Consider the following 26,138-nt stretch of genomic DNA (forward strand, 5'->3'; position numbering starts at 1 on the left):
GAAGAAAAAAGCAGAAAAATAATAAAACCCCAGGACCAGATGATATACCGTCAGAATTCTACAAGACATGTCAGCACCCAATGGATGAAATATTACTTGGAATCTTTAACGATGCACTTTTGGAAGCCACAATCCCTAAATCCTGGACTGAAGCCATTATTACACTTATTCCAAAAGAAGAGACAGATCAAACACAAATCAAAAATTACAGACCGATATCATTATTAAATGTAGATTATAAATTATTTACACTGATTATTACAGAAAGACTTAAAAAAGTAATAAATGAATGCATTCACCCGGATCAGAACGGCTTTCTTCCAAAAAGACAAATAAAAAACAATATGAGATTAATAATTGATGTACTGGAATACTACGAAATAAATTCGGATAAACAATTGGCATTAATTTTTTTGGACGCACAGAAAGCCTTTGACAATGTAAATTGGAAATTTCTCATACTACAATTGGAAAACATGAAATTCGGTGATAAATTTATAAACATGATAAAGAAAATTTACTCCTCCCAAACCGCAAAAATAACAATAAATGGAGACATGACGGAACAATTCTCAATATCAAAAGGAGTGAGACAGGGGTGCCCTCTATCCCCCCTGTTATTCATACTATCCCTAGAAACATTACTAAATGAAATTAGAAGAGACAAAGAAATAAAAGGATTGAAAGTCAAAAAAGAGGAGTACAAACTTCAAGCTTTCGCCGACGACATGGTTTTTATTATAGAACAGCCAATATTAACAGGAACTAAACTATTAGCAAGAATAGAAGAATATGGAAGGGTAGCCGTACTTAAAATTAACAAGCAAAAAACAAAGGCATTAACGAAAAACCTTACAAACCAACAAGAGAAGGAATTAGAGGATAAAATGGATATACAAATGACAAAAAAGGTAAAATATTTAGGAATATGGCTCACTAATAAAGGATCATCGATTAGAGAAGATAACTACAATAAATTGACAAAACAAATAAAAAAAGATTTAGAAATTTGGAGTAAATTATAATTATCATTCCTTGGAAAGATTGCCTCGATTAAAATGAACGTGCTACCCAGAATCCTATATCTATTTCAAGTGATTCCGATAAAACCGGGAAAGAACTTCTTTAAAGATTTCAACAAATTAATTGCAACTTACATCTGGCAGGGGAAGGAAACAAGGATCAAAATAAAACACCTGCAAGATACAAGGGAGAGGGGAGGACTGGCACTACCGGACTCAGAAACATACTATAAAGCATCATCACTGATTTGGATTAAAGACTGGATAGAACTCAAAAATAAAAGAATACTGACGCTAGAAGGATTTGATCTACAAAAAGAATGGCATGCATTTCTGTGGGAGGGAAAAGATAAGCAACATGGATATTTCCAAAGACACATTATCAGACAAGCATTGTTCCAGACATGGCAGGAAATAAAATTCTGGAATGGCTATCGATTATGGAGGCACAAATCTATCCTAATGCTATGGACATTGCCAAAATGAAAACCTAAAAAGACCTGCTAAATAACCAAGGGGAACTAAGATCGAGACAAGAACTGAAAGAAATAGGTACATTGATTGGTGGCCATACTTGCAAATAAAATCTATATATAAGACATATATATATGTCTTATATATTTGGATTTCAAAAAGGACCATATGAATTAGATAAAATTTTACAAGGGACTGATGATAAATTGATTAAAAAAACCTACAATTACCTACTAAGATACAAATTAGAAGAAGTAGTGGTTAAAGAAAATATGATAATTTGGGCGAAAAATTTCAGATATAACATTGAATTGGAAAAATGGGAAAAATTATGGAACACAAATTATAAACTAACAATGTCTATACTCTATAAAGAAAGCATGTACAAAATGTTCTATAGGTGGCACCTCCCACTGACCAGACTGGCAAGGATGTTCCCAAATACCTCCCCAATATGCTGGAAATGCAATTCCAAAAAGGAACCTATTACCATATGTGATGGTCCTGTCAGAAAGCAAAACAATATTGGCAAATAATTAGAATGCAGATAGAAGAAATTATACACCAAAAAATAGAAATGAGGCCAGAAATTTTTTTATTAGGAATAATTACAGGACAATATGAAAAAGAAATAAAATATTTAATCATCCACATATTAACAGCAGCACAAATAGTCTTGACCCAAAATTGGAAGAATAATGATATGCCAACAGAGGATAGAGTAATTAGTAAAATTATGGAATGTGCAGAAATGGACAAACTTACAAAGGAAATACAAGAAAAAGAGGAAAAGGATTATTAGTTAGTATGGGAGAAATGGTATAATTGGTTGGAGAATAAAAAAAAAAGATATGGAAATAAATGAGAAGATATAAAGTATAGATAGGAAATCAAGTACCAATTTAGATTAATAGTAAATTAAAAATGTTGATTAAGAGAATATATAGAGACGATGTATTAGGAATATAGATATAAGAGATGGTTAAAATAAGAACGAGAAAAGGTATAAATATGAATATAGATTACCGATGCGACAAGTTGAAAAGAAGATGTATAGATGGATTTTTGTTTATTTGTATGTTTTGTTGTTGTTTGTTTGTATTTTATAATAAAAAAAATAAAAAGAAAAAATAAAACAAAAGTTGGTGGTTTGGACTAGAGTAACCTTTTTCCAGCAGTAAATACTAGTGTTCTTCACCTTCTGCTTTCTTTTCACAAACATCTGTGAAAAAATCCTTGGGGATATGGCTAATTGCACTAATAAGAATTCAGCTGAGTCTGTCCCAACCTCCTCCTTCTTATTTAATCCATATGATAATTAGCTCGATGGAGCAATAGGTCTGGGTGGTAAGATGCGAGTTTGCTTATTACATCTGGTCCCTTTAGAGACCAACCAGCTGGAAAAAAATAGATGTGTGAGATTCTTAGGTCCCTTAGTAGAATATTTACTAGAAATTGACATGGGATTTATGCCAATAACTTTGTTGACAAAGTTCCTTATTGCTGGATTTTTCCCCAAAAAAGGAAAAGAGAATGTGTTGCCAGCTAAACATTCCCTAAATATTCACCTCTTCAATACGATCAGCAGCACTTGGAATATTCAGTGTGAAAAGAACTTGAGAGCGTATACAAAAATCACAACTAGCTACAGTGATCAGCCTCCAGCTGTACATGTTCCAGGCAATGCTAACAAGCTCTGCAGCAGAATATTTACATAGCAGATGTCCCTAGTAGAAAGTCATCTGGGGCACACTAAGGATGTTTTTTCCGAAGCCTATTAAGCAACTGCATAAGGTAGCATTGGCAACATTTGAGGCCAGATGGTACATTTGTAACTTTGAGACCATGTTGTAGGTACTCTCACAAAATGGCTGCCATGGTTCCCATGCCTATCCTGTTATAAAATTCTCATTTAGCAGAAAAATTAATGATCTTAACGCCCTCTCCTACCTTCTTGGATGCCCTCTGCTACCCTAATTATCTTCTGATCTTTTTCTGGGCAGGCAAGCACACTTGGGAGTGAAATTTATATGGGAATGACACTAGTCCTCAAAATGATGCTAGAAGACTGGCACATTTCTCATGCATTTCTAATTACAATAAACATTTTAACAATAAAAAAAATCAGCTGGGCAGAAATCCTACTGGATATAGATTGCCTACAGGAGGCTTAGGGATGATTGGAGGAAGCTACTCGCAGGTCACTTTCAGGATCCCCTCCATCTTTTATCTTTACAATAAAAAAAATAGGATTTGTTATGACCCCGACTCCCGAGCCTGTCCTAACAGAGGAGGAGGACTCAGAAGGTGATGGGGAGGAACTGACAAGGCCTCCCTCTCCAGGACCCTCCTTTCTGGCAATGCCTCAGGTTCCATCCGAAGGCCAGGAGGAACAGCCTGGGATGTGCCAGGAGGAAGGCATATCGGAGCACCAATTGATAGGGAGCGAGGATGATGAATCCTGGCTTGATCCCAGGCAGCATCGGAGGAAGAAGTGTGCGCAGCAACTGAAGAGGCATGGGAGGGCCAGAGATTGAGCTGAGTCACGGAGCCACGCCCCACCAGGAATAAAAGTGGGTGGGATTGCTCTTCAGGCTTTGTGACGGACAAAGTTAAACCGTGAAAGTCACATCGTGATCTCTGAAATTCGGCTTGGATATATTTTGGACTGAACATTGCCTAACTCTTGTCTCATGGATAATTTGTTGCTCCTGGAACGGACTGAAGATAAGTCCTCTTCTGCTTTATGGGAGTGAAAACGGTCTTGGCAGGCATTCGGCAGTTTGCTGCCAAAACCTTGGTCTGCCAGGAATTCTAATCTGTTTACCTAATAAAATATTGGCAGGCGTGCTTGGTATTACATTTGCCTGTAATACCAAGGGGGACAGAACAGGATTCTTAAAACTCAGTGTTTCTCATTCAGCAAATTCCAAATTCATCTTGCCACATGAAACAAGTTGCTCATTCTTAATAGGGTAAAGAGCTCCTCTACTTTCCGCCGAGTTTGGTTTTGAGGAGAAACCTCAGAGGGTACACAATAGGTGGTAAAGTTGATGTCTTGGAAAAAGAGGCTGTTAGAGGAAGGAGGTTGATGAAACCTCCCTGGATGATGCCTAATAGCACTGGACTGGTTGGGCAAACAAAGAAAGGTTGTTATGAGTGAGCCTCACAGGTGACCAGGGAGTTGGGTAAGAACTACCCATGGCAATTGGCCTATGCCATAATTTCCTGAGAAATTATGTAGAGGAATTAGCCACTCTCCATATTTCCTGAGAAATACAATCACTTTAAGAAAGAAGGTAGGGGTTTCTCCTCTTTTTTTGTCCCACAGAATGTATGCTTAGAAAAAGAAAAAAAGGCTTCAGCTTGTTACGTTGAGTTGCAAAAAATGGAAAGATGACCCAAATTGAAATAAAGCATATCTATATACCTTAGATTCAGAGTATCTCCTCTACATAAAATCTGAACTGTTTCATCATGTTAATCTTCTGATTCATATAGCTGGGAGGTCCTTGTTGCTTCTCTTTGCTGGGATTTAATGGATAAGAGATTTTTTTTTTTAATGTGGCAATAAATATTGTGTACCTGTGAAAAATACTTTCTCAAAAAGACTGTGAAAGAAGACTGGGGCTGACTGAACAATCAAATGTTAAATGGAGCCATATTTATTACTTCAGCTCCTTCTCCATGTGATGTTGCTGCTATCCAGGAGTGGGTTCTACTTACCTTTACTACCAGTTCACATCACACCCGTGCGCATGTGCACACGCTTGCTTTGCTCGCTCGCACTCTTCTGCGCATGTGCAGATCACCTATGATGATGTCTGGGTCAGTGGTCGGAGCCTCCCGCCGGTTTTACTACCGGTTCTTGCAAACCGGTCCAAACCAGGGGCAACCCACCACTGCTGCTATCAATGTATTAGTGTAAATCCTCATTCTTCCTTTGGCAGGGAAGTAAAAACAGATTTTGAATCCTTGCCTCCAGAATAAAAGGTTGGTTGGAGACTGTGACTTTTCCTTTTTGAAAACATTACAGCATGTTGTGATGGAAGCTAACTCATAGCACCAGTCTTTATCCACCAATATTTTTGATGGCTGCTGCTGTATAAGGGAGAGAGAATTGTTATATATGTAATGAAGTAAGAAGCTAATCCATTGAGGGGGATAATCTGGCTTTCTATAATGAAGACAATGTTGCATGGATTCTGCAGTTCGATGTTATTGCTTCTCTATGATGTGTTATTCAAAATTATGTGTTTTCACCCTTCTGTCCTTGGCTCAATGAATATAGGAGTTAATTGTTTTACCAATATAGACACTGTATTTTTCTGCATGGTATGATTTGTACATAATAGTCTATGACTCACTGAATTACATTAGACAATCAGGGGAAAGAAACTTCAAACAATTCCAATGCAGAAAAAGTTAGCTATTTTTAAGTGACATTGAAGTCAGTCAGCATAAATCCATTCTGGTGATTTTGTTCTATTAATGTAATGGGGAATCTGGAAAATCAAAAGTAGCTCCAATTACTAGCAACGTAATATATTATATACAATACAATACAAAGGAGAAAAGGCACTGACCCAAATTAATAACTTTGTAACAAACGTATGACCTATTCTACAATATAATAGATAAAAGTAATTGTGGATCAGGAAGTAGAGAACTATTGCTCAGTTGAAAATATCCTCTTATAAGGTATTTAAAAGGACAGTGGCAGATCATTTGTTCTTGAAAGGTATGCATTATCCAGACTCATTTTAGTCAATTTTCAAGTTGTGTTTTGGCATTAAAACTGCCTTAAGTGTTCGGACAGATGACCTACTCTGGGGAAAGATGGGGACTGTAACTCTGTCCATCCTACTGGACTTCCTGTGGCTTTTGATAGCATCAATTATGGAATCCTGTGGAGTTTAGAGCTGGAGTCGAAGAAGTGTTCTTCAATTATTGTCCACCTGGACAATAAGTCAGCTCCAGAGGGTGGCTTTAGAGTACTTTTACCAGGCCCTTTGACTACAAGGGGGATCCCAGAAAGTTCTGATTTAACACCCATGCTGTTCAGCATCTTGGTAAAACACTAGATAAGAATATCAAGAGGTTTGGGGTTGCGTGCTACCAATGTGCTGATGACATTTGAATCCTATTTTGTCATCAGAATCAAGTGAGATACTACAGATATGCGACTATGATTTCTAGCCTAGGGCCGTAACTACTAGACAAACAGGGTCTCAGGTAGTAATTTACATCTCAAAACTTCTCAAGCATTGAATCATTTTTAGCTCAAGCTCTAAAAATGAAGAGGGTTCCTGGAGATAGCCCCATAACACTGCTGTATGTCATTATGCTCTTTCTTTTCTCTGCATAGAAGGTGGATAGTATTATTTTGGAAAATAGACGACCAAATTATGTATTTGCTTCTTTTCTTAAGTTTCTTGGATAAAGGAAATCTAAGTAGCTTAGACACTTAACTGAAAGGAGACTAACAATTTTGCTAACCCTTTTCTTTGCATTTTTCCATTAACTCCTATATATCGTACTAGTTCTCAGATTGCTCCACATGTGGCAGATTTTTTAAATTGTCCAAACTAAAATCCCAAATTTAATTAACAACTTCGGAACGCTACCTGAGGCTTAATATAAAGGAGATTCTCTTATCTTGATGTTCTACTCCAGAAATCTTCAAACTTGGCAGCTTTAAGACTTGTGGACTTCAACTCCCAGAATTCTCCAGCCAGCTATGCTGGGAATTGAAGTCCACAAGTCTTAAAGCTGCCAAGTTTGAAGACCTCTGTTCTACTCTCTACCTTGCAAGTATTCTCACTATACAAGCAATCCTCAAACTTGAACAAACTCTTAACACTATGACTTCCTCTCTATAGTTAATCACTTCGGAGCATGTGACATACTCTCCTTTAGTTGGCTTTTCCGCCTTCCGGTCGGCTTAACGCTCTCCGAAGTTCTATTTCCGACCATTAGAGACTCCGCGTGTCCTCTCCTTCCTGTCTCTCTATGATACCCTGACGTAGAGATAGGAGGCCGGGTCTTTTTTTTTCTTTTCTTTTTTTTCCGCCTAAGTTAGTAGGGAATGCGTTGTTTTGACCCTCCTACTGGACCGCTCTGTTTTGGGTTGTCCGTCTAGCTGTCTATGATTCTCTTAAAGGGGCCGCTTGGCTTCCAGAGCTGCGGGGTCCCGAGATGTTACTTACGGTGAAGGCGCTCCAGGGCCGGGAATGCAGCCTCCAGGTAGCCCTTCTTTCTTGCCGGGGCGGGGATCGCAGCGGATCGGCGCTGGGGGCTTAGGATTCTCCCGAAGGCAGAGGGAGGGGGCTTCCTGGAGGGCCCGGCCTCCCCTTGGGCCTTGTGCCGGGCAGGCAGGGCGATCGAGGCAGGCGGCGCTTCCGCTGTTCCCGGGGCAGCGGGTCCTTCTGGGCCTCAATCCTTTTCTCCGCTCCTCCTTTGACCGTGGGTTCCTTGGGTGCTTCCTGGAAGGAGAGCAGAGAAGACCCTCCCTGGCCCTCCTTCGGGAGCCTTTCCTTCCCAAGGCCCGGCAGCCCCTGCTTGACTCACAGCACTTTGGCCCGAGCTGGTGCCAGAGCTGCACTTGGCGGATTAAGAATCTTTTTTTAATTAAAAAAAAAAAAAAAACAGGACCCACTCGAGACACCCAAGAGATTGAGGCTGGCCTGGATTTGCAGGATGGCTGACATTAATGTAATACTTACACCCTGCATCACAGGCCTTAAAAAGAGGCAGGCAAAGGCCCCACATCCCTATTCCCACCGTTGTCAACTAGGTACGCTGGTAAATCCACCCTCTGCTTTGTGTGGCCCAGAAGGAGGTTTTCGAAAGGCAAATGTCTCTAAAGGTGGTAGGCAGCCATTAGGACTAGCACCCAGTGATAGATAGATAGATATTTAGATAGATACATAGATAGATAGATAGATAGATAGATAGATAGATAGATAGATAGATCCAGTGATAGATAGATAGATGGATAGATACATACATACATACATACATACATACATACATACATACATACATAGATACAGTGATAGATAGATAGTTACAGTGATAGATAGATATTTAGATAGATAGATATTTAGATAGATAGATAAACACATAGATAGATACATAGATCCAGTGATAGATAGATAGATATTTAGATAGATAGATAGATATTTAGATAGATAAATACATAGATAGAGACATAGATCCAGTGATAGATAGATAGATATTTAGATAGATACATAGATATACATAGATCCAGTGATAGATAGATAGATAGATAGATAGATAGATAGATACATACATACATACATACATACATACATACAGTGATAGATAGATAGTTACAGTGATAGATATTTAGATAGATAGATAAATACATAGATAGATACATAGATCCAGTGATAGATATTTAGATAGATAGATGATAGATAGATGATAGATAGATAGATAGATAGATAGATAGATGATAGATAGATAGATAGAGATAGATAGAGATAGATACATAGATCCAGTGATAGATAGATAGATACATACATAAATACATAGATACATAGATACATAGATCCAGTGATAGATAGATATTTAGATAGATAGATAGATTAGATAGATAGATAGATAGATAAATACATAGATAGATACATAGATCCAGTGATAGATAGATAGATAGATAGATAGATAGATAGATAGATAGATACATAAATACATAGATACATAGATCCAGTGATAGATAGATTAGATAGATAGATTAGATAGATAGATAAATACATAGATAGATACATAGATCCAGTGATAGATAGATATTTAGATAGATAGATAGATAGATAGATAGATAGATAGATAGATGATAGATAGATAGATACATACATACATAGAGCCAGTGATTGATAGATAGATTATTTCAATTTATATAGCTGGTCATCTCAAATACATGACTTGAGAGCTTACAGCAATTAAAAATAGAATAACACAATATTATACACACACACATACTCCAGGAGTTTGAAATCATATTTACATACAGGTAGACCTTGACAACCATTTCTTTTAGTGACCGTTCAAAGTTACAACGGCATTGAAAAATGTGACTCATGACCGCTTTTCACATTTGCAGCATCCCACCCATGATCATGTGATCAAAATTCAGATGCTTGGCAACTAGTTAATGACCGTTGCTGTGTCCCAAGATCAGGTGATCCCCTTTTGCGACCTTCTGACAAGCAAAGTCAATGGAGAAGCCAGATTCACTTAACGACTGGGTTACTAGCTTACCAACTGCAGTGATTCACTTAACAACTGTGGCAAGAAAGGTTGTAAAGTGGGGCAAAACTCACTTAACAAATGTCTCACTTAACAATATAAATTTTGGGCTCAATTGTGGTCATAAGTGGAGGACTACCTGTATATTATTTCAACTCAGAGATCTGTAGCCATAGTTTTTCCATGAACTACTAGGTTCTGAATCTCTTGTAAACTCCACTCTTAACAAGTAGAGGACTTTAGGTTCTGTCATAGTTTGAAACAGAGGAAAAGCACTTTCTTTCCTGTCATGCTTACTGAAACCATTAAGGGAATTTATGTAACCTAATACTTGGTCAAGTTCAAATTTGCTTACTTTGACCAAGGCAGATACAGTTTTCACCTTCACAGTTTTAACCAACCTTGAGCACAAAGTATTTCATATTGAAGTATTCAAATATTAATTTTTGTACTATTCTTTAAGAATTTCATGTCTATATTCTCTGAGGTTCTTGCTCCAGTTGTTAAAGGAAAGGTTTGTTACCGTCAATAAATTAAGAGATTTGGCGGGGGCAGGGGGGAAGCCAGAGGTTAAATGCAGTAGTGTTTGCGATATTTAATGAGCTATGAAGTTTTATCCATAAATTTCCAAATCATAGTTTGCATTTTTCTCCCACAGAAAGGAGTGCTTAAGTCAAAAAGCACCAATAATATTTAATAGATGTTAATACTCTGCAGAAAATGTCTATACTGAAAAAAATTGCATTTGCTAATTTTCTGTGCACCAACCTCAACTCCATGAGTGGGGGGAAAGTTTGCAGCCATAAATTCAATACAAAGTAAAATTATTCCTTTTCAAGTAGTTTGCTAATGGGGAAAACTTACCAGACCAGCTGCTGAAAGATAGGTATCCTTAGGGATGTATGTATTGCTAGGGCGTCTAGCAGGAGTTGAAAAAGCGTTACTCAAGTCCCTTTCTCAGTTTCTTGGTCTTGTATTCTTTCAAATATAAAATTGAGACACACTCTTTGTAAGTCTCACCAGACAACATTCTCCCTTCTCAGGTCTCCCCTGATGAGCGCATCTCCTCTCTCAAGCGTCTTGTCTCAGAAAAGCTGAATGTCCCAATCTCTCAACAGCGCTTACTTTTCAAAGGCAAAGCTCTGGCAGGTGGGTGCCGAATGGTTAATCATAAGGCAGTTGGTGATACAGAGAGGGCAATCAGGTTCATCCAAGGTAGCAAGTATAAGACATCTCAAAAAGATGTCTCAAAAAGAAAGGTGGGTGGATTCATTAAGAGGAATGAGACCAATAGTTTCTGTGACATCCAGTTTGACAGAGATATGAGAGAAACTATATGTATACATGTATATACATATGTGTGTGTGTGTGTGTGTGTGTGTGTGTGTGTGTGTGTGTGTATATGCATATTCTTTCTAGCCAGGTTTTACCTACGTAAGCTAAGATGTTCTACAGCCCTGGTTCTGTGAAATCTCATTCACAAGTTTCTGGGCTTTCTGTTTCTTGCTGACAAACAGCAACTCTGTGCTGCTCTTTGGGAGACTCAAATAGCTATTTCTGCCTTGAGTATATATATATATATATACTCAAGGCATATATATATATAATAAAATATTTTTATAAATTTTATACAAAATAAATATATATTTTTATATATTTATATTAAAAAATTATATTTTTATTATTATACAGAACAATTAAAACTCGGATCACATGTTTTCTGAATAGTTTTTATCCCAGAGCTATAATTGCACTCAACAATGAACTAAAGGGCCACCATCAGTGAGCTGTTGGACAGCATTACTTGGTCTGTTGTCTGGATGTTTGGGTGGTTTAGGGGTGGGGAATTTGTGGTGGGTGGGAGTGTGTTTGGGGATTGTTATGTGTGTTGGACCTGGTCTTTGGGTGTTAAGTGAATTTCGTTGTATATGTATACTGTGTATACACGTACAATGACAATAAAATTATTATTATTATTATTATTCCTATAAATTGAGTGTAGCCAAAGAGATCAAATGATGGCTGTGGTAGTGCAATTGAAGCTCTGCCTGTCTTTTTGTGTTGCATCAATGATGGCCATAAAAACCAGGCAGAGTTTGAATGTCACTATCACACCTGCCCTCTTGACTTGCAGTACTTTAACTATGTGCTGTAAACACCCCTTGATTCTACAATACTATAGTATCGTAGCAAGAATATAGGTTTATCTTGCTGATCCCTGGCTTATATTGTAGTTTGTAGCAATCTGTGCAAACATTTGATGTGTACATAGTTTTCTGTATTTATAAAAAATATTAAATACCATTTGTGTTGAGGTACTGTATGTGTAAGAGAAGTAGTGTTTATAATATTTTCTGTACAAAGCTTTTATCTGTAATTAAAGTAGTTTTATGGGCTGGCAGCATATTTCAGAGAAAGATAGAGGCTCCTCTGATTAGCCAGTTGCAAATGATACTCTGCTGTGTCATTATCTGGCTGGAGATTTGTGACAGTATGGAAAATATTCTTTCATTAAATATTTACTTCATAATGCCCATTAAGAACTAAGGAGCCTCACCTTTGGAAGTTTATATGCTTTTTAAAATGGAATAATAGCAAATATCTGCTCTTTTTAGAAACTGGGCTAAATCTCACTAAGTAGCAATAGCGATAGCAGTTAGACTTACATACCACTTTACAGTGCTTTACCAGCCCTCTCTAAGCGGTGTACAGAGTCCGCGTATTTCCCCCAACAATCTGGATCCTCATTTTACCCACCTTGGAAGGCTGAGTCAACCTTGAGCCGGTAAGATTTGAACTGCCGAACTGCAGCTAGCAGTCAGCTGAAGTGGCCTGCAGTACTGCACTCTGAAGAGAATATTATTTGGATTTGGAGAATGAAAGTTCACTTGTTCAGACTTGAAGTCTTATCTACTATTATAGAAAGCAGATGGGGTGATAATAGCCTCTGGTCCTCAAAATCTACAATTATTAAGTATGTGTTTGTTCTTAAGCTGTTGGTTGTTTTTCACCACCAACATAGTAACGCAGCCAAGCTTTTGGAAATAAAGTTTTGTTTATTCAGTGCAAGATGTCCTCTATTAGATCTACTTTGAATTGATTGCTTTATGCTCTTGTCCACTCAGCAGCCCCTTCCTTTTTTCCTAGATGAACATCGTTTGTCTGATTACTCTATTGGACCTGAGTCAAAGCTCAACCTTGTGATCAAGCCTTTGGAGAAGGCATCACCTGAGGATCCTACCAGCAGAGCTGGCCTCCCACAGAGTTCAACCATCTGGCACATGCTGGCCCAAATCCTGAGCAGGCATTACACTGTGGCTGATACTGAGAAAGTGCTGGAGCAGGTACAGAAGGTAAATTTTCCTTTCTATATGAATGGAAGTATAGTGGGGAGATCTCTAACTCTGATAGCATTGTGCGACTCTGTTTGTAGGCATGCCAACATAACCGCAATGTAGCAGTAGTAGAAGGTTACATGGGTATTAGAATAGTTTTGAAAGGGCTCAGCAAATTTAGGCCTCTTAAGAAGAGAGGGATCGGTCCCAAGAGTCCACTAGAAAGTAGGAAAAAAAGAATCAGATGGGGTATTATTTGGGGGCAGGGAGAGAATTGTAAATAAAAATAAGTTCATTCATACATAGAACTTATTATTGAATTTTATCTTGCATGTTTGCACTAAGCCATAATGTCTGGCCTGAGAAGATTAAAGTAGCAGAACAGACATATTTTAATTGAGGTCTCCCGAGTTAAAATCTATCACTCTATTTAAAGAATAGCATTATGTTTACTTTTTGTAGCTTTCTACATAATATAGAAAGAGGCCATATACCCACCTCGCTATTAAATATTAGAAGTAGTGCTACAGAGCAGGAAAGTAATCTGTTTCCCTCTTTATTCAGCCTTTAGAAACCTGGGTTCTTTTTAACCTTCTAGAGCAGGGGTGTTAAACTCAAGGCCCGCGGGCTGGATGTGGCCTGCGATGTGGTTGGATGTGGCCCACAATGTGGTCAGATCTGGCCTGCGGGGCCATCCTGGAAAATGTAAGGGGCCAGCCCACGTTGCTTCGGTCTGGTCTACCTGCATCGCTTCAGCCCTGTCTACTCAATGCAAAGAGGAAACATCGGGCCAGCATGGCTTCGGCCCAGTCTACCCAATGCAAAGAGGAAACATGCCAGCAGTTTGGGGAGTGGCATCAAGTTAGCCACACCCAGCCAGTCGGCCACACCAACCCAGCCCCCCCTCCCCCCTGAGGTCAACCATAGCCCTGATGTGGCCCTCAATGAAATTGAGTTGACACCTCTGTACTAGAGTCTGCCCAGTTGCTCATGAATCTGCTTCCTCTTTTTATCCAGGGATGAGGTAATAATAATGAGGTAATTGTAGAGCATGAGATAGCTCATATAATGGCAGAGCAAAGCTACTTTCAGGTTCCAACACCAGAGCATTCCACAATATCCAGGTTTTGCTGTGTGGGAATGAACAAAGCTTACGGTATGTTTTGTAAGTACGTGCTGGTTACCAGGCACCCAAATTGTGATTGCACAACTGTGGTGATACAGCAATGATCGTAAGTGTGAAGACCGAGGACGGTTCACAAGTTGCTTTTTTCAGTGCCATTGTGTCTTCAAGTGATCTCTAAACAAATGGTTGTAACTCGACCATTGTATTTCTTGGTGATTTCCCATTTCAGTGTTAACCAAGTTCAGTCTTGTTTTGCTTTCTAAAGTCAGCCAAAATCAGCTAGATGCTGCCACCTAGTTGTTCTCAGGGGAGGAAATGCAAAGAATCTTTCCTGGACCATCTTCCCAGGAATTTTAGGATTGCAGCCTCAGTGGCTTTAAATGTATTTGCATTAATGCATACACCAGTGTCTGTCTGTCTCTCTGTTTTTATTTGGAAATGTTTTGGCCATTGCCCAACAATTTTATTCAGTCCTTTCTCTTCCTCTCCTTCCCTTCTCTAGGATTATGAGCGGAGCCTTCGATTGCTGAGCCTAGATGACATAGAGCGTTTAGCCACCCGCTTGCTTCATCCTGAAGTAGCGGAGGCTGTGGAAATGGGTTTTTTGGATTAGCTGCTGGAGAATTGAGCCCTATTCATCACTTTGGACAGTAAACCCCTGGGCAGGGCCCAGTTTGGGGCCTAATGCGAGTGATTTCTCTGGACTGCTGTTAAAGGGTCATGGAGCATATGTAACTTCTCCCAATCAATTAAAAGTGGTGATAGGTGAGATTAATCTGTTCTGTCTAGTATGTTCAACAGAAGTGGGAGAATGGCATTCTTTAGAGAAATTGTTTGCCTTTTCTTGAGAGACGCAGTTACCTTTGCAGTTGAGGGTGGCTTTGTTTATATTTGAATTTCTTGTTTAACCCCAAAGCCTGGTTGCATCTAATACACTCCTTTTTTATTGTTTTACTCAAAGGCTTTTCTGACCATAAAAGTTCACTGAAGCTTCCAGGCAGAAAATCAAATCTGAATAATACAAATTTGAATTATGACTTTTCAAAACTAGCATTGATGCTCTCCAAAATGACTACGCAAGCTTTGACAATGTAAGGGACTTATTCTGAGTCCCCTGTTTAATTAGCATTGTTAGATAGGAAAACATTTGTCAGATATTTTAGATTGTTAAATGTTTCAAGAAACAAGATAACTGAATGTTAATCAGATGGCTAAGCAGTGTTTACTGGCAGAGTTCTGCATATATTCGGTATGTTTAATATTTCTTAGGTAGATCAATTGAGCCCTTGTAGCAATGCATTCAGCTGCAATCCAGAGCACACCTAAATTTGCTGGTTCACTGCCCAAAACACCCTTCCCCAAATTAAGTGCAATCCAGATGTGTGGTGGGGTTTTTTCAACTTCCAGAATTCCCAATCAACATCTGGTGAGCACCTAATTTGGGAAGGCTGGGCTCAGGAATTGTTAGAATAAGGCAGCAGATGTCCCTAGAAAAGCAGATCTACTGCCTTGGCTAAAAGCCAGGCCTCTCTACCTAAGCCCTCCCCTTTCACTTGGTAGTATTTTTTATTGCAGATCCTGAAAATGGGGTAGAGTTACAAGTTGATTATGAGCCACACAGAGAAGGATTGTGTCTATGACCCCTTATTTTTATTGATGTATCCATATTCCTGAGTTATACAAGAACAGGATTTGGTTACGTAATTATTGACTCCAATGAAAGAAGAAAAACAAAAGACCTCTTACCAAATTTCTCTGTGATGTTTTCTTATCCTTACAGAGATGATTTAAATGAAGCAGACAAAAGTATGGTATATCCAGCCTTCCATGAAAATGTGACTTATGATTGCTCTTTAAATCATTGATAAATGAACCTCACTTTTAGAATTATGTTTTAGTAATCTGTCCATGCCATGCTTGATTTTACATGTCTCAATCAGGTTCCTCCAATGTCTCTTGTTTTTTAAGATAGGATCCCAAATGCTGTAGCCTATTAAAAAAAAATTCAAACATGGTTATCAGAATTGTCTGGAATATTACAGATGTGGATGCAAGGGTATTAAAGTTTTGGCAGTTTTACTTTGATCTTTTTTGCAACAATCCATAATCCGGAATGTGCTTCTTGCATATTTCTGCATAACTCACACTGAATCAGCGTCTTTATTGAGCTATCAACTGTGTCTCTGAGATTAGCTTTTAAGGGCTCAAACCACAGCCCTTACAGAAAATGGTGAATGTAATTATTTTTTACTTTCTAACAAAAATGGGAGCTTCTCATAAGTTTTCCTACTGGTGGTGGAATAATACAGGCTTGGTCACCCGGAGCCATATTTTTAGAATGGAATAAAAAGCAGAGCTGGGTGTTTTCCACAATGCTGTAATCTCAACAGTATTCAATACCACAAGTTGAAATGGATACTGTACAGCAAGAACTAAGCTCTGCTTTTGATTAGAGCAATGGCACTGGGAGGTGGAAAATTCTCTGCGGCTGCTTCCTGCCACAATACTTAATGCCATTATGTGATCAGTGTTTCCTCCACCAAATACGACGCTATGAATGCCTAATTTAGGAAATTACTAAAAGTGCTGTATTGCAGTTGTGTGTTTGTGTGTGTGCACATATGTGTGTAAATATTAAGAAATTCAGGAGTAGTAAGAACTCTTGATTTGTGCATATGTGGTAAAGGGAAATAGTAACACTTAGTATTCCACCTCTGGAGGCACTTTCCCAGATCTCCTACATCATATGTTTCAATTGCAGGATTGCATCCACATTCACATGCATAAGCTATATAGTAAAGTTTATACAGTAGCTTATGTGGCAATGGCAATTCAGAATAATCAGCAAAATGTCTTCACCTTAGGTTTCCAGGGTCAAAAGTAGTAGCATTATAATAGTATTAATTATGGTCTCAGGTTCAATAGTAACTAGACCAGTGTAGCTTTTTTCCTTTAGAGTTTAGACCTTTGAATGGATTGGGTCTGAAACTTTAAAAATTCCCACCCAGCATTTGGAGAGACCTAAATTGGGAGAGAAAAAAATCAATTGATGACGGTGTTGCCTGACCCAGGTTATTGCATTAAGCCAAATATTCATTTGTTTGAGTATATGGTGTAATGTATGGTATATGTGTTTGCATGGGTTTAGTATGTGGTGTGAGTCAGACACAGAGGGGGAAATGGAGCCCGGATGAGAACATTAGGGTAGCATTGAAATACAGGAGAACCATAGGGAAAAAAAGAATGGTGTATGAAAAGGGTCAACAGCTTGATATACCCAAATATTTGAACTTTGGCTTCCAGTAGCCCAGCTCGTATAACCAATATCAAAGAATGTATTGGGATCTTGGTGCTACATATTAAGCCTTTCACGTGTGGAATTTTTCATGACTCTACTGTTTATTTTTTGGTTCTTTGAGGGTTTTTTTTTTTAAGGAAAAGGTATAGTTTGATTAAATAGGAACTAGAGGAAGCAAGGTTGTATCTGTTCACTAAGTGACTCTCCAGAGAATGAGATTCAAGCAGATGGCTCTTTAATACCTTTCTCCCCAATAATCAGCTTCAGTTTAATTGTAGCAACGTTTTTCCCTTATGCACTTTAGCCGCAGAGCCCAATTCATATTGTTTTGCTTTTGGTACAGGAGTGAGCAGCTGAGGTGTGCAAAGGGAAACATTATCAAAGCTGCCAGGGTTACAGATCTTGAGGTATTTCACTGGGTGGAAGCGATAAAGAGTCCTTTGCTAGAGACTGGGTAGAAGCAGGGGTGAAATCCAGCAGGTTCTGACAGGTTCTGGAGAACCAGTAGCGGAAATTTTGAGCAGTTCAGAGAACCGGTAGCAGAAATTTTGAGTAGTTCAGAGAACTGGAAAATACCACCTCTGGCTGGCCCCAGAGTGGGGTGGGAATGGAGATTTTGCAGTATCCTTCCCCTGCTATGCCCACCAAGCCACGCCCACCAAGCCACACCACGCCCACCAAGCCATGCCCACAGAACTGGTAGTAAAAAATTTGGATTTCACCACTGGGTAGAAGGCAGGTGATGCACATAATAAACTTGGAGTGCTCTCCCTCCTCAAGGGACCAGGTTTTGGCCTCTGGATTACCGGATAACTTTCCTGTACAATGGTTAATTTAATATATGACCCTCAGTGTTTATCTCCTGGAACAGAACAACCTACTCTGTAGTGTGTCAGTGTTGTGATTGCATTTTCAGATCAGATCTGTACTAATGGGTTATTTATTTATTTTTATCCTGCCTTTATTATTTTTACATATAACTTAAGGCAGCAAACATATCCTCCTTATATTTTCCCTATAACGGCAGCCCTGAGAGGTGAATTGGGCTGAGAGAGAATGACTGGTCCAAGGACACCCAGCTGGCTTGCATGGCTAAAACAAGACTAGAACTCACAGTTTCTGGTGCACCCACACAGTAGGAAGGGAAGACATGGCTGCAAATGTCTGGAGATGCAGCATTTGTTTCATGTCTTGATTAAAAGTAGAAGCATTTAAAATAATACTCTGAATGGAAACTACACTTTTTGTTCAGACCTTTCATTGTGCCATGATATAGTTGTATAAGAACTGTATTCCTGCGGGTACTGGGTTCACGAAATCAGAGACAATTTTGCCCTGGGATCAAAAAAAGTGGCTTAAAAATAGTTGAAATATGAAGTGGATGGGATAATTATAAGCAGCTGCATCTTCAGTTACATAAGCTGTAGTAGCTTTTCCTGGATTTTGGGCAACCTTGGTAGCTATTTTTCTAAACTAACTTTGAAACTGTAATTTTGCCTCAGCCTTTGGGTGGGACGGGAGTCACAAAAAGAACCTTGATTGTATCCTAAATGCTTATATGCTCACAGAGAAAAATTAACGGGAAAAATCCAGCAAATGCAGGTTGTTATACCAATATGGCCCAGATTTTAACAATTTTACTTTGATGTCAAATCACTTACTCAGTGAGGTAGTCACTTTTTAAGTCACTTCAAAGTCAAGTCCATGGAACCTACATATTCATTTTTATACAAACATGTGTTTGTGTTTCCAGTAAGGACTTGAAAATGTGAATACTGTAGATCTACACAGGTCTAACTCTGCAGACAGAATGTTTGTATCAACTCACTTCCTGTCAGGCCTAATATTTTCTAACAATTCACACATTCCATAATAAGAAAGAACTGATTTTTAACTGTAATATCTATGAATAACTTGTGTATGTGAATGGCCATCATAGATGTATTACCACAAATGGAACTTGCACAATGCCTCACAATGATTCAAAGGCAAACTTTTCCAGCATTTCCTATTCATATATTCTGTTTCCTCAGAAGGGGATTCATACATGGATGCTTGTTACCTGAATTATGGGAATGGGTAAACAGAGATACAAAAATCAGAAAACTGATACCTTAGAACATTGTGTTTGGGTGGGGAATCCATTAGAATCCTTGGCCTCAAATCACATAGCATTAAGCAGGGTTGATTCTGTCATCATCCCAACTAGCTCAAAAAATCAGATGATGAGAAATGGTTTGGCATAGTTCCTAAAATGCTGTTTTGTTTTTTTTTAATGGCAAAGATTCAAGTTACAGAGTCAGAGATACTTTGATCTCAAAATGGGAAGTGATACATGCCTTTTGAAGGTGCTTTCCTGTTAAAAATAACACACATTGATGCCAAGAGATAAAACTCCCATTTATATTCTGCTTTATCCCTAGGTATCAAGGCAGATTTATTTTGGAACATGAAAATGTAAACTACAACAGCTACTGTTTGAAAAACGTAGGTTGGTCCCAAGTCTGTTTGGTGCCTTATTTATCTCTCCTCACTCATTCATTCATCGACACTGTCTTGGTTCACACAGACGTATCTACTGTTTAATTTCTTAGTACATGATCCCAGCATCTCTGGGGCTAGTTGACAAGGGTATAGAAATCATGGCCAAGATGGATTGAATTATCATAATTGCCTTCAGTACAGTATTTTATTTCCAAAGGAATCGGTTTGCATATTCAAGAGACAAGTTGTCAGAAAACTCAAGCAATTGATAGCATGATCATGAAGAAGACAGCAGTCTAGGGAAAACTTAAATTGGTTAGATGTTTATGGTGTGCCACATTTAAAATGCCGCACAAAAATATAAAATGAAAGCCTGTTTGGTTTAGCGGTTAAAATGCTAGATTAGAATCGAGGAGACGGTGAGTCTAATCCTGCCTTATAGATATGAGTGACCTTGGGCTGGTCACTCTCTCAACCCTAGGAAGCAGCCAAGGACAAACCACTTCTGAAATCTTGGCAAGAAAACTGCAGATATTTGTTTTTGTGGTCACTGGGAGTCAAGGTGACTTGATGGACTAGTAACAAAATGCAAAACATGATAGAAATTCTGCCTTCCGGATTATAGCCTTAAGAAATGTGGAGGGAAAGGTTTTATGATTTGGGGTTTACCATTTTTATCTTGCGTGCCACGGGTTACATGCCATTGTTGATGCTGTTTGATCTTTGTTTGCTGTCCAGAGTCCCTGTTGTGAGCTTGACAGTTACAATTAATCTAAATAAATAAAAATAGGTCCTACATGAAAGAGAACGGGTTTGTTGCCCAAAACAACTGTAAAGATTTAGCTGAGTTAGACATAGCAGAGAATAACTGTTGAAACTGATGAGGTTGGGTATGGTGTTAACATTTCAGAAAGCAGCTAATCTTCTGGACTGCTGTTTCTAGTATTTTTATTATTAGAGTTTTTTAAATCCCACCTTTATATAACGCAAGGCAGCAAACGTATCTGATATGCCTGCCTCCTATTTTCTCCACAACAACCTTGTGAGGTGGGCTGGGTTGAAAGAAAGGAACTGATCTGGCTTTCATCCCAAAGGCAAAACTAGAACTCAACTCTCTTCGTTTCTAGGCCGGCATCTTTACCACTGCACCCTTCTGGCTCTCCTTTTTTAACCTGCCTATTTTTTAAAATTTAATCTCTATATTTTAATTTACATATTGCATTTTGTAAATATTAAAGTAGAAGGTTATTTGTAATGCTTTTAGCCAGTTGGTTAGCCAATTTGCTCCCTAGTGGAGAAGCAGGATAAAAACATTGTAATTTTTTTAAAAAAAAATTCAAATGAATCTAAAAGTAATTAGAATAGAATAGAATAGAATAGAATAGAATAGAATAGAATAGAATAGAATAGAATAGAATAGAATAGAATAGAATAGAATAGAATTTTTTTTGGCCAAGTGTGATTGGACACACAAGGAGTTTGTCTTGGTGCATATGCTGTGTACGTAAAAAGAAAAGATACATTTGTCAAGAATCATAGGGTACAACACTTAATGATAGTCATAGGGAACAAATAAGCAATCAAATCATATTAGGAAACAGTCAATATAAATCGTAAGGATACCAGCAACAAGGTTACAGTCATACAGTCATAAGTGGGAGGAGATGGGTGATAGGAATGATGAGATTAATAATAATGCAGGTTTAGTAACTAGTTTGACAGTGTTGAGGGAATTATTTGTTTAGCAGAGTGATGGCGTTCAGGAAAAAAACTGTCCTTGTGTCTTGTTGTTCTGGTGTGCAGTGCTCTATAGCGTCATTTTGAGGGTAGGAGTTGAAACAGTTTATGTCCAGGATTCGAGGGGTCTGTAAATATTTTCACAGCCCTCTTTTTGGCTCGTGCAGTATACAGGTCCTCAATGGAAGGCAGGTTGGTAGCAATTGTTTTTTTCTGCAGTTCTAATTATCCTCTGAAGTCTTATTTTATTTTATTATTTATATTTTATTTTATATTTTAAAGATCTAACTCTCCACACACACGAACATACGCTCCGCTACTGAGCAGATGAAAAACCGCGGTTATTTGACTATGACAACCTGGATATAAATATGAATTAAATACATCTGAATTAAAGCGGTACAAAAAAAAAAATCTTTCTCTCTCCGCCCCTGACAGCCGGCATCTCCGGAGCCTTCCCTTTCCACCCACGTGGCTGGGAGGAGCGACGCCGAGGCATGGCTGTTCCGGGGTCCGGCCTTGCCTTGTATCCAGAAAGGGGACACGGGATCGTGAGAAAGACCCGATCCGAGGCTGGGCTGGGCGGGCGAGAGCGGGATGCAGCCGTGAAAGGAGATGGGCGGGGGTGGCGCTGGGGTTAATTTCCCAGGAGCGGTTAGGGAAAGCTTCCTTTACTCAGCAGGGACGATCCCCTCGTTCTCATAAGCCTGCCGATGCCATCCCTTCGCGGGTGAGCGTGGCTAGAAGCTATTGCTTGCGGGGAAATAAAGAGGCGGAAAAGGCAAGGGCGATGGGGGTCAAAACGCGTGTAATTACGGTGTGTCCAAGTCCCCGCGTGTTTGCTGTTGAGATCTGTGCTGAAATAACAACTTTAAAATAAAACCTAGATTGCAATTTTAAAAAGTTTGGCGGGAAGAGAGAGAAACGTCTAGGGGGCGACTATTCGTGACGCTTTCCGAAGCTATGGGCGGAGCAATGTCCCACCTAAAAGATGGGGACGCTAATGAAAATATTTAATAATTTCTTAAAGTTTAAATCAACCCTACAACCTTTTAAAAGCAATAAGTGGAGCTGAGGTCAAACAAGAGGGCCCCTAGTGTCCTGGCGTTTTCCATCCATTAAAAAAAGGGAGAAAAATGCTCCCTTGAGTCAACTTCAGTTCCTGGTGACTACATGGATATGTAATTTCCTTAGCCACAATATGAAAATAGTTTCTTTTACCTTATTTTACAATGTTTTTTTATCTTCCCACACTTGTCTTCAGATGTTTGCCAATCCTCATACTAGTCCAAATATGCTTAAGTTTTTATAAACTCAGCTATCAAAATGGGCATTATTAAATACATATACTGGAAGGTATTAGAAGCTCTAACCGCTTATTTATTTGTCTATGTAGTACAAAGATAACATTTATTTACTAAGAGGTATATCTTAATAATACAGCATAAAAATTTAAAACAACAGAAGAAATGAATGCAATGTTATAAATAAAAATAAAATAATAAAAATGTTAAAAATAAGCTAAAAACAATTCCCCAACATATGAGGGCATTAAGATAGCAATAATTAAAAGATTCTGAGAAATTCAGGTGTAGGGGAAGAAAAACAAGAGAAAGGAAATCAGGTTGGCGCCAGGTGAATTTCCCCAAGGAAATGATGCAGACAGAAAGCTATAATTAAACAAGTCCTGTCTCTGGTCTCCACTGCTTGAGGTTCAGGATGAAAGGCTTGGTGAAATGGTGGATACTGAGATCACAAGCTGTGAAGAGGCCTGTCTATCTCTTGAACTGAGCTTGAAAAACATTGATTAAACAGAGATTAATATATTTCCTTTTTAAAGATAGGGAGAATGTATGATGTGAGAAGATAGGGTGAGGAAGTGGGGAGTTGCCCTATATACTCTTTTTCTATATTTTATGTTCCTTATGATTATCTCAACATCAGTGAACTGAAAATTCCTTTTCCATCGTCAACATTGGCCAAGATTGCCTTGGGTTCCCTGGCTCCAGATCCTGAGCCTCGCAAAGGAGGGATCACCAAAGAACTGAATGTGACAGACAACATTTTACATGTGTGAGTGTGACTCAGGCCTCCATCTATAGCATAAACTCTAGAAGAGGCAGGAAGCATGATCTATCAAGAGATACAGCCTTAGAGGAACCAGAAGGAGGGGTCTGCGGGTTTCTGCTTGCTAGTGCAATTTCATGTGTGATGTTGAGTTTGCCATTGAGATATTGGGTTGACAGAGCTCATCCTTGGAGACTTGAAAGCAACAGAGTTTAGTGGCCAGGGCTAGTTTGATGAAAGACCCAGCATGCTGTATGGTTTAAAGTAGTGGATTGGGACTCATCATATTCTTGATCAGGCATAAAGCTCTCTGAGCCAAGGTTGGTCAGCTTTACTTATTTTATAGTTGTTGGGAGGGTAAAATTTGAGAGAGATTATTACATATGCCACGTTAAATTCCTAAAGGAAGGTGAATTATAAGTGCAAAAAGTAAGAGAAATCAGTCAGAACTGCACATTCAGACAATAAAACTTAATATATGGTATTGTAGAAAGTACAGAGTCGATGTGAGACCAGTCTTGTACAATTCATTATTCATTCATTATTTTTGTTACTATTAATTTCTAGGCAATGGAGAGCAGAGGAAGCTAGGATCCTGCGTGTTTCCATTAACTCCTTCTTGGAGCATCTCTCCTTGGTGGTGGAAACTATGGATCTATTTGGACCACCCGTGGCTTGATAAACTGTTACACCAGATCATGAAAGATTGTGGATTTTGTTGGATACTGGACTTGGCCATTCACTGCTGATTTCAGAGGAGGCATTGGACAGCCCTTTCTTGGAGCCAGGATGGGAAAAAAGATGTGTATTTGCACTATGGTGCTCAAGAATCTGATAAACCATTGTGCACCAAGAAGTAGGCAAGCTTAGAACTGTCTTGGCCTCTCCCCCCCCCCCCCCAAACCTGATGTTCTCCAGATATGTTAGACTTCAACTTCTACAAGCTATAAGCAGTCTGGCTAAGATTCTAGATTGGGAAGATAAATTTTAATGAAAGTTATGTTTATATGATATGTATTTTTATGACATCCCATTCATCTTACGCATGTGTTTACTAATAAAATATTTTTGACTATGGGAGAAAACTGCTGGACCAATGACATGGTCATAACAAAATCTTAAGTAATATGTTTTTGGGGGTGGCCTGAATTAAAAGGTTTATAAACATGATGCAAACATCAGGGGATGCTGATGCAGTATTCAGAAGAGGATGCCATCTGTGATCTAAAAATAGAAACAGGAAACATCATCTATTCTTTTTATTAAATATGTCAAGCGGGAAGTCCTGCAAGGCTTATGAGTTTATGACTGGTGATTTCTCCAGTAAATGAAATGGACAGATCTATGATTGGTTTTTCCATCCAGCTGGTTTGATAGGGCTGTTTTGAAATGTAAACAGGAAATTGGACATCTGAGTAGTTTTTTTCCAAATCAAAGCCAAAATATGTTGCAAACATTAGTTTTCTGTTGTTCCCTTGCTACAATATTTTTTCCCTTGAAGGTTATGCAACAATATGCGATTGGTAGTTTTTAACACGAGGAAATCCATCAATTCCTAATCCCATTTATCTAGGAGTAATCCCGGTTGAATTTAATGGAGTTAAAACCCATGTAAATTTGCACAGTTATAACTGACACTGCACAATTTGTCTGCATTTCTGCTGAAAGCACCAAGCACTTTGTGTAACTCTTAAGTGAATAAATCAATTTTCCCCCAAAGTCAATGTGAGACAGTACAAAACTGAGCAGAGAATATGGGTAACACAGTAACAAAAATATGAACTGACATTGATATGAATGGCAGCCATTGCCAGAAATATTGGGAAAATGCTTTGGGCAGTTTACTTTCTCAACAGGGGCTCACGGCAACAATACATAGATATGATTGCTCTTATAACACATCCTTTCATCCTCCGCAAATCAAGCTACTTAATACAGAGAGCTTATTTGGGTGTCAGGTACCCCCTTTGACAGGTATGTAGCCTTCCAATATAGTACCTGGAAGCTGATAAATCACCAAGGATGCAGACAAGTGTGGCTCTGCTTTGCTCTGGTTGCTTACACCAGAGCCCCTCCCCCAACCTTTTGGGCACTAGGGACTGGCTCCATGGTGAGAAGTTTTTCCTCAGACCAACACGTTTCATGTGTTGCCTGCATCCTGCAGATGGGGTTTTGCTTGTTTGCACGGCCCAGTTTTTGGCATGCCAGGCCCGGTACTGGTCCACAGATTGGGGGTTGGGGACCCCTGGTTTACACAATGGGGAACATACATGGCTTGAATTTGAGTCACACTTGGCTGGCCCATAGTCTTAATTCCAAAACTC

The 26,138-nt window shown here is 38.8% G+C and overlaps 1 protein-coding gene and 1 long non-coding RNA gene across 2 annotated transcripts; both read left to right on the forward strand.

Annotated features, from left to right (window-relative positions):
• The first annotated feature begins 7,579 nt into the window (after positions 1-7,579).
• Positions 7,580-16,313, forward strand: UBL4A (ubiquitin like 4A). The gene is made up of 4 exons (XM_070935146.1): positions 7,580-7,742; positions 10,811-10,916; positions 12,915-13,120; positions 14,731-16,313. Exons 1-4 carry the CDS (start codon positions 7,695-7,697, stop codon positions 14,839-14,841), a joined length of 471 nt encoding a protein of 156 aa, XP_070791247.1. The 5' UTR covers positions 7,580-7,694; the 3' UTR covers positions 14,842-16,313.
• A 5,911-nt stretch (positions 16,314-22,224) lies between these two features.
• Positions 22,225-25,014, forward strand: LOC139310898 (uncharacterized). The gene is made up of 3 exons (XR_011599903.1): positions 22,225-22,273; positions 23,692-23,820; positions 24,382-25,014. It is a non-coding gene; the product is annotated as an uncharacterized lncRNA (long non-coding RNA).
• Positions 25,015-26,138: the final 1,124 nt, after the last annotated feature.

Source organism: Pituophis catenifer, unplaced genomic scaffold, assembly GCF_029215685.1.
Source record: "Pituophis catenifer annectens isolate HBS135680 unplaced genomic scaffold, rPitCat1.0.hap2 SCAF_2, whole genome shotgun sequence".
Lineage (NCBI taxonomy): Eukaryota > Metazoa > Chordata > Lepidosauria > Squamata > Colubridae > Pituophis > Pituophis catenifer.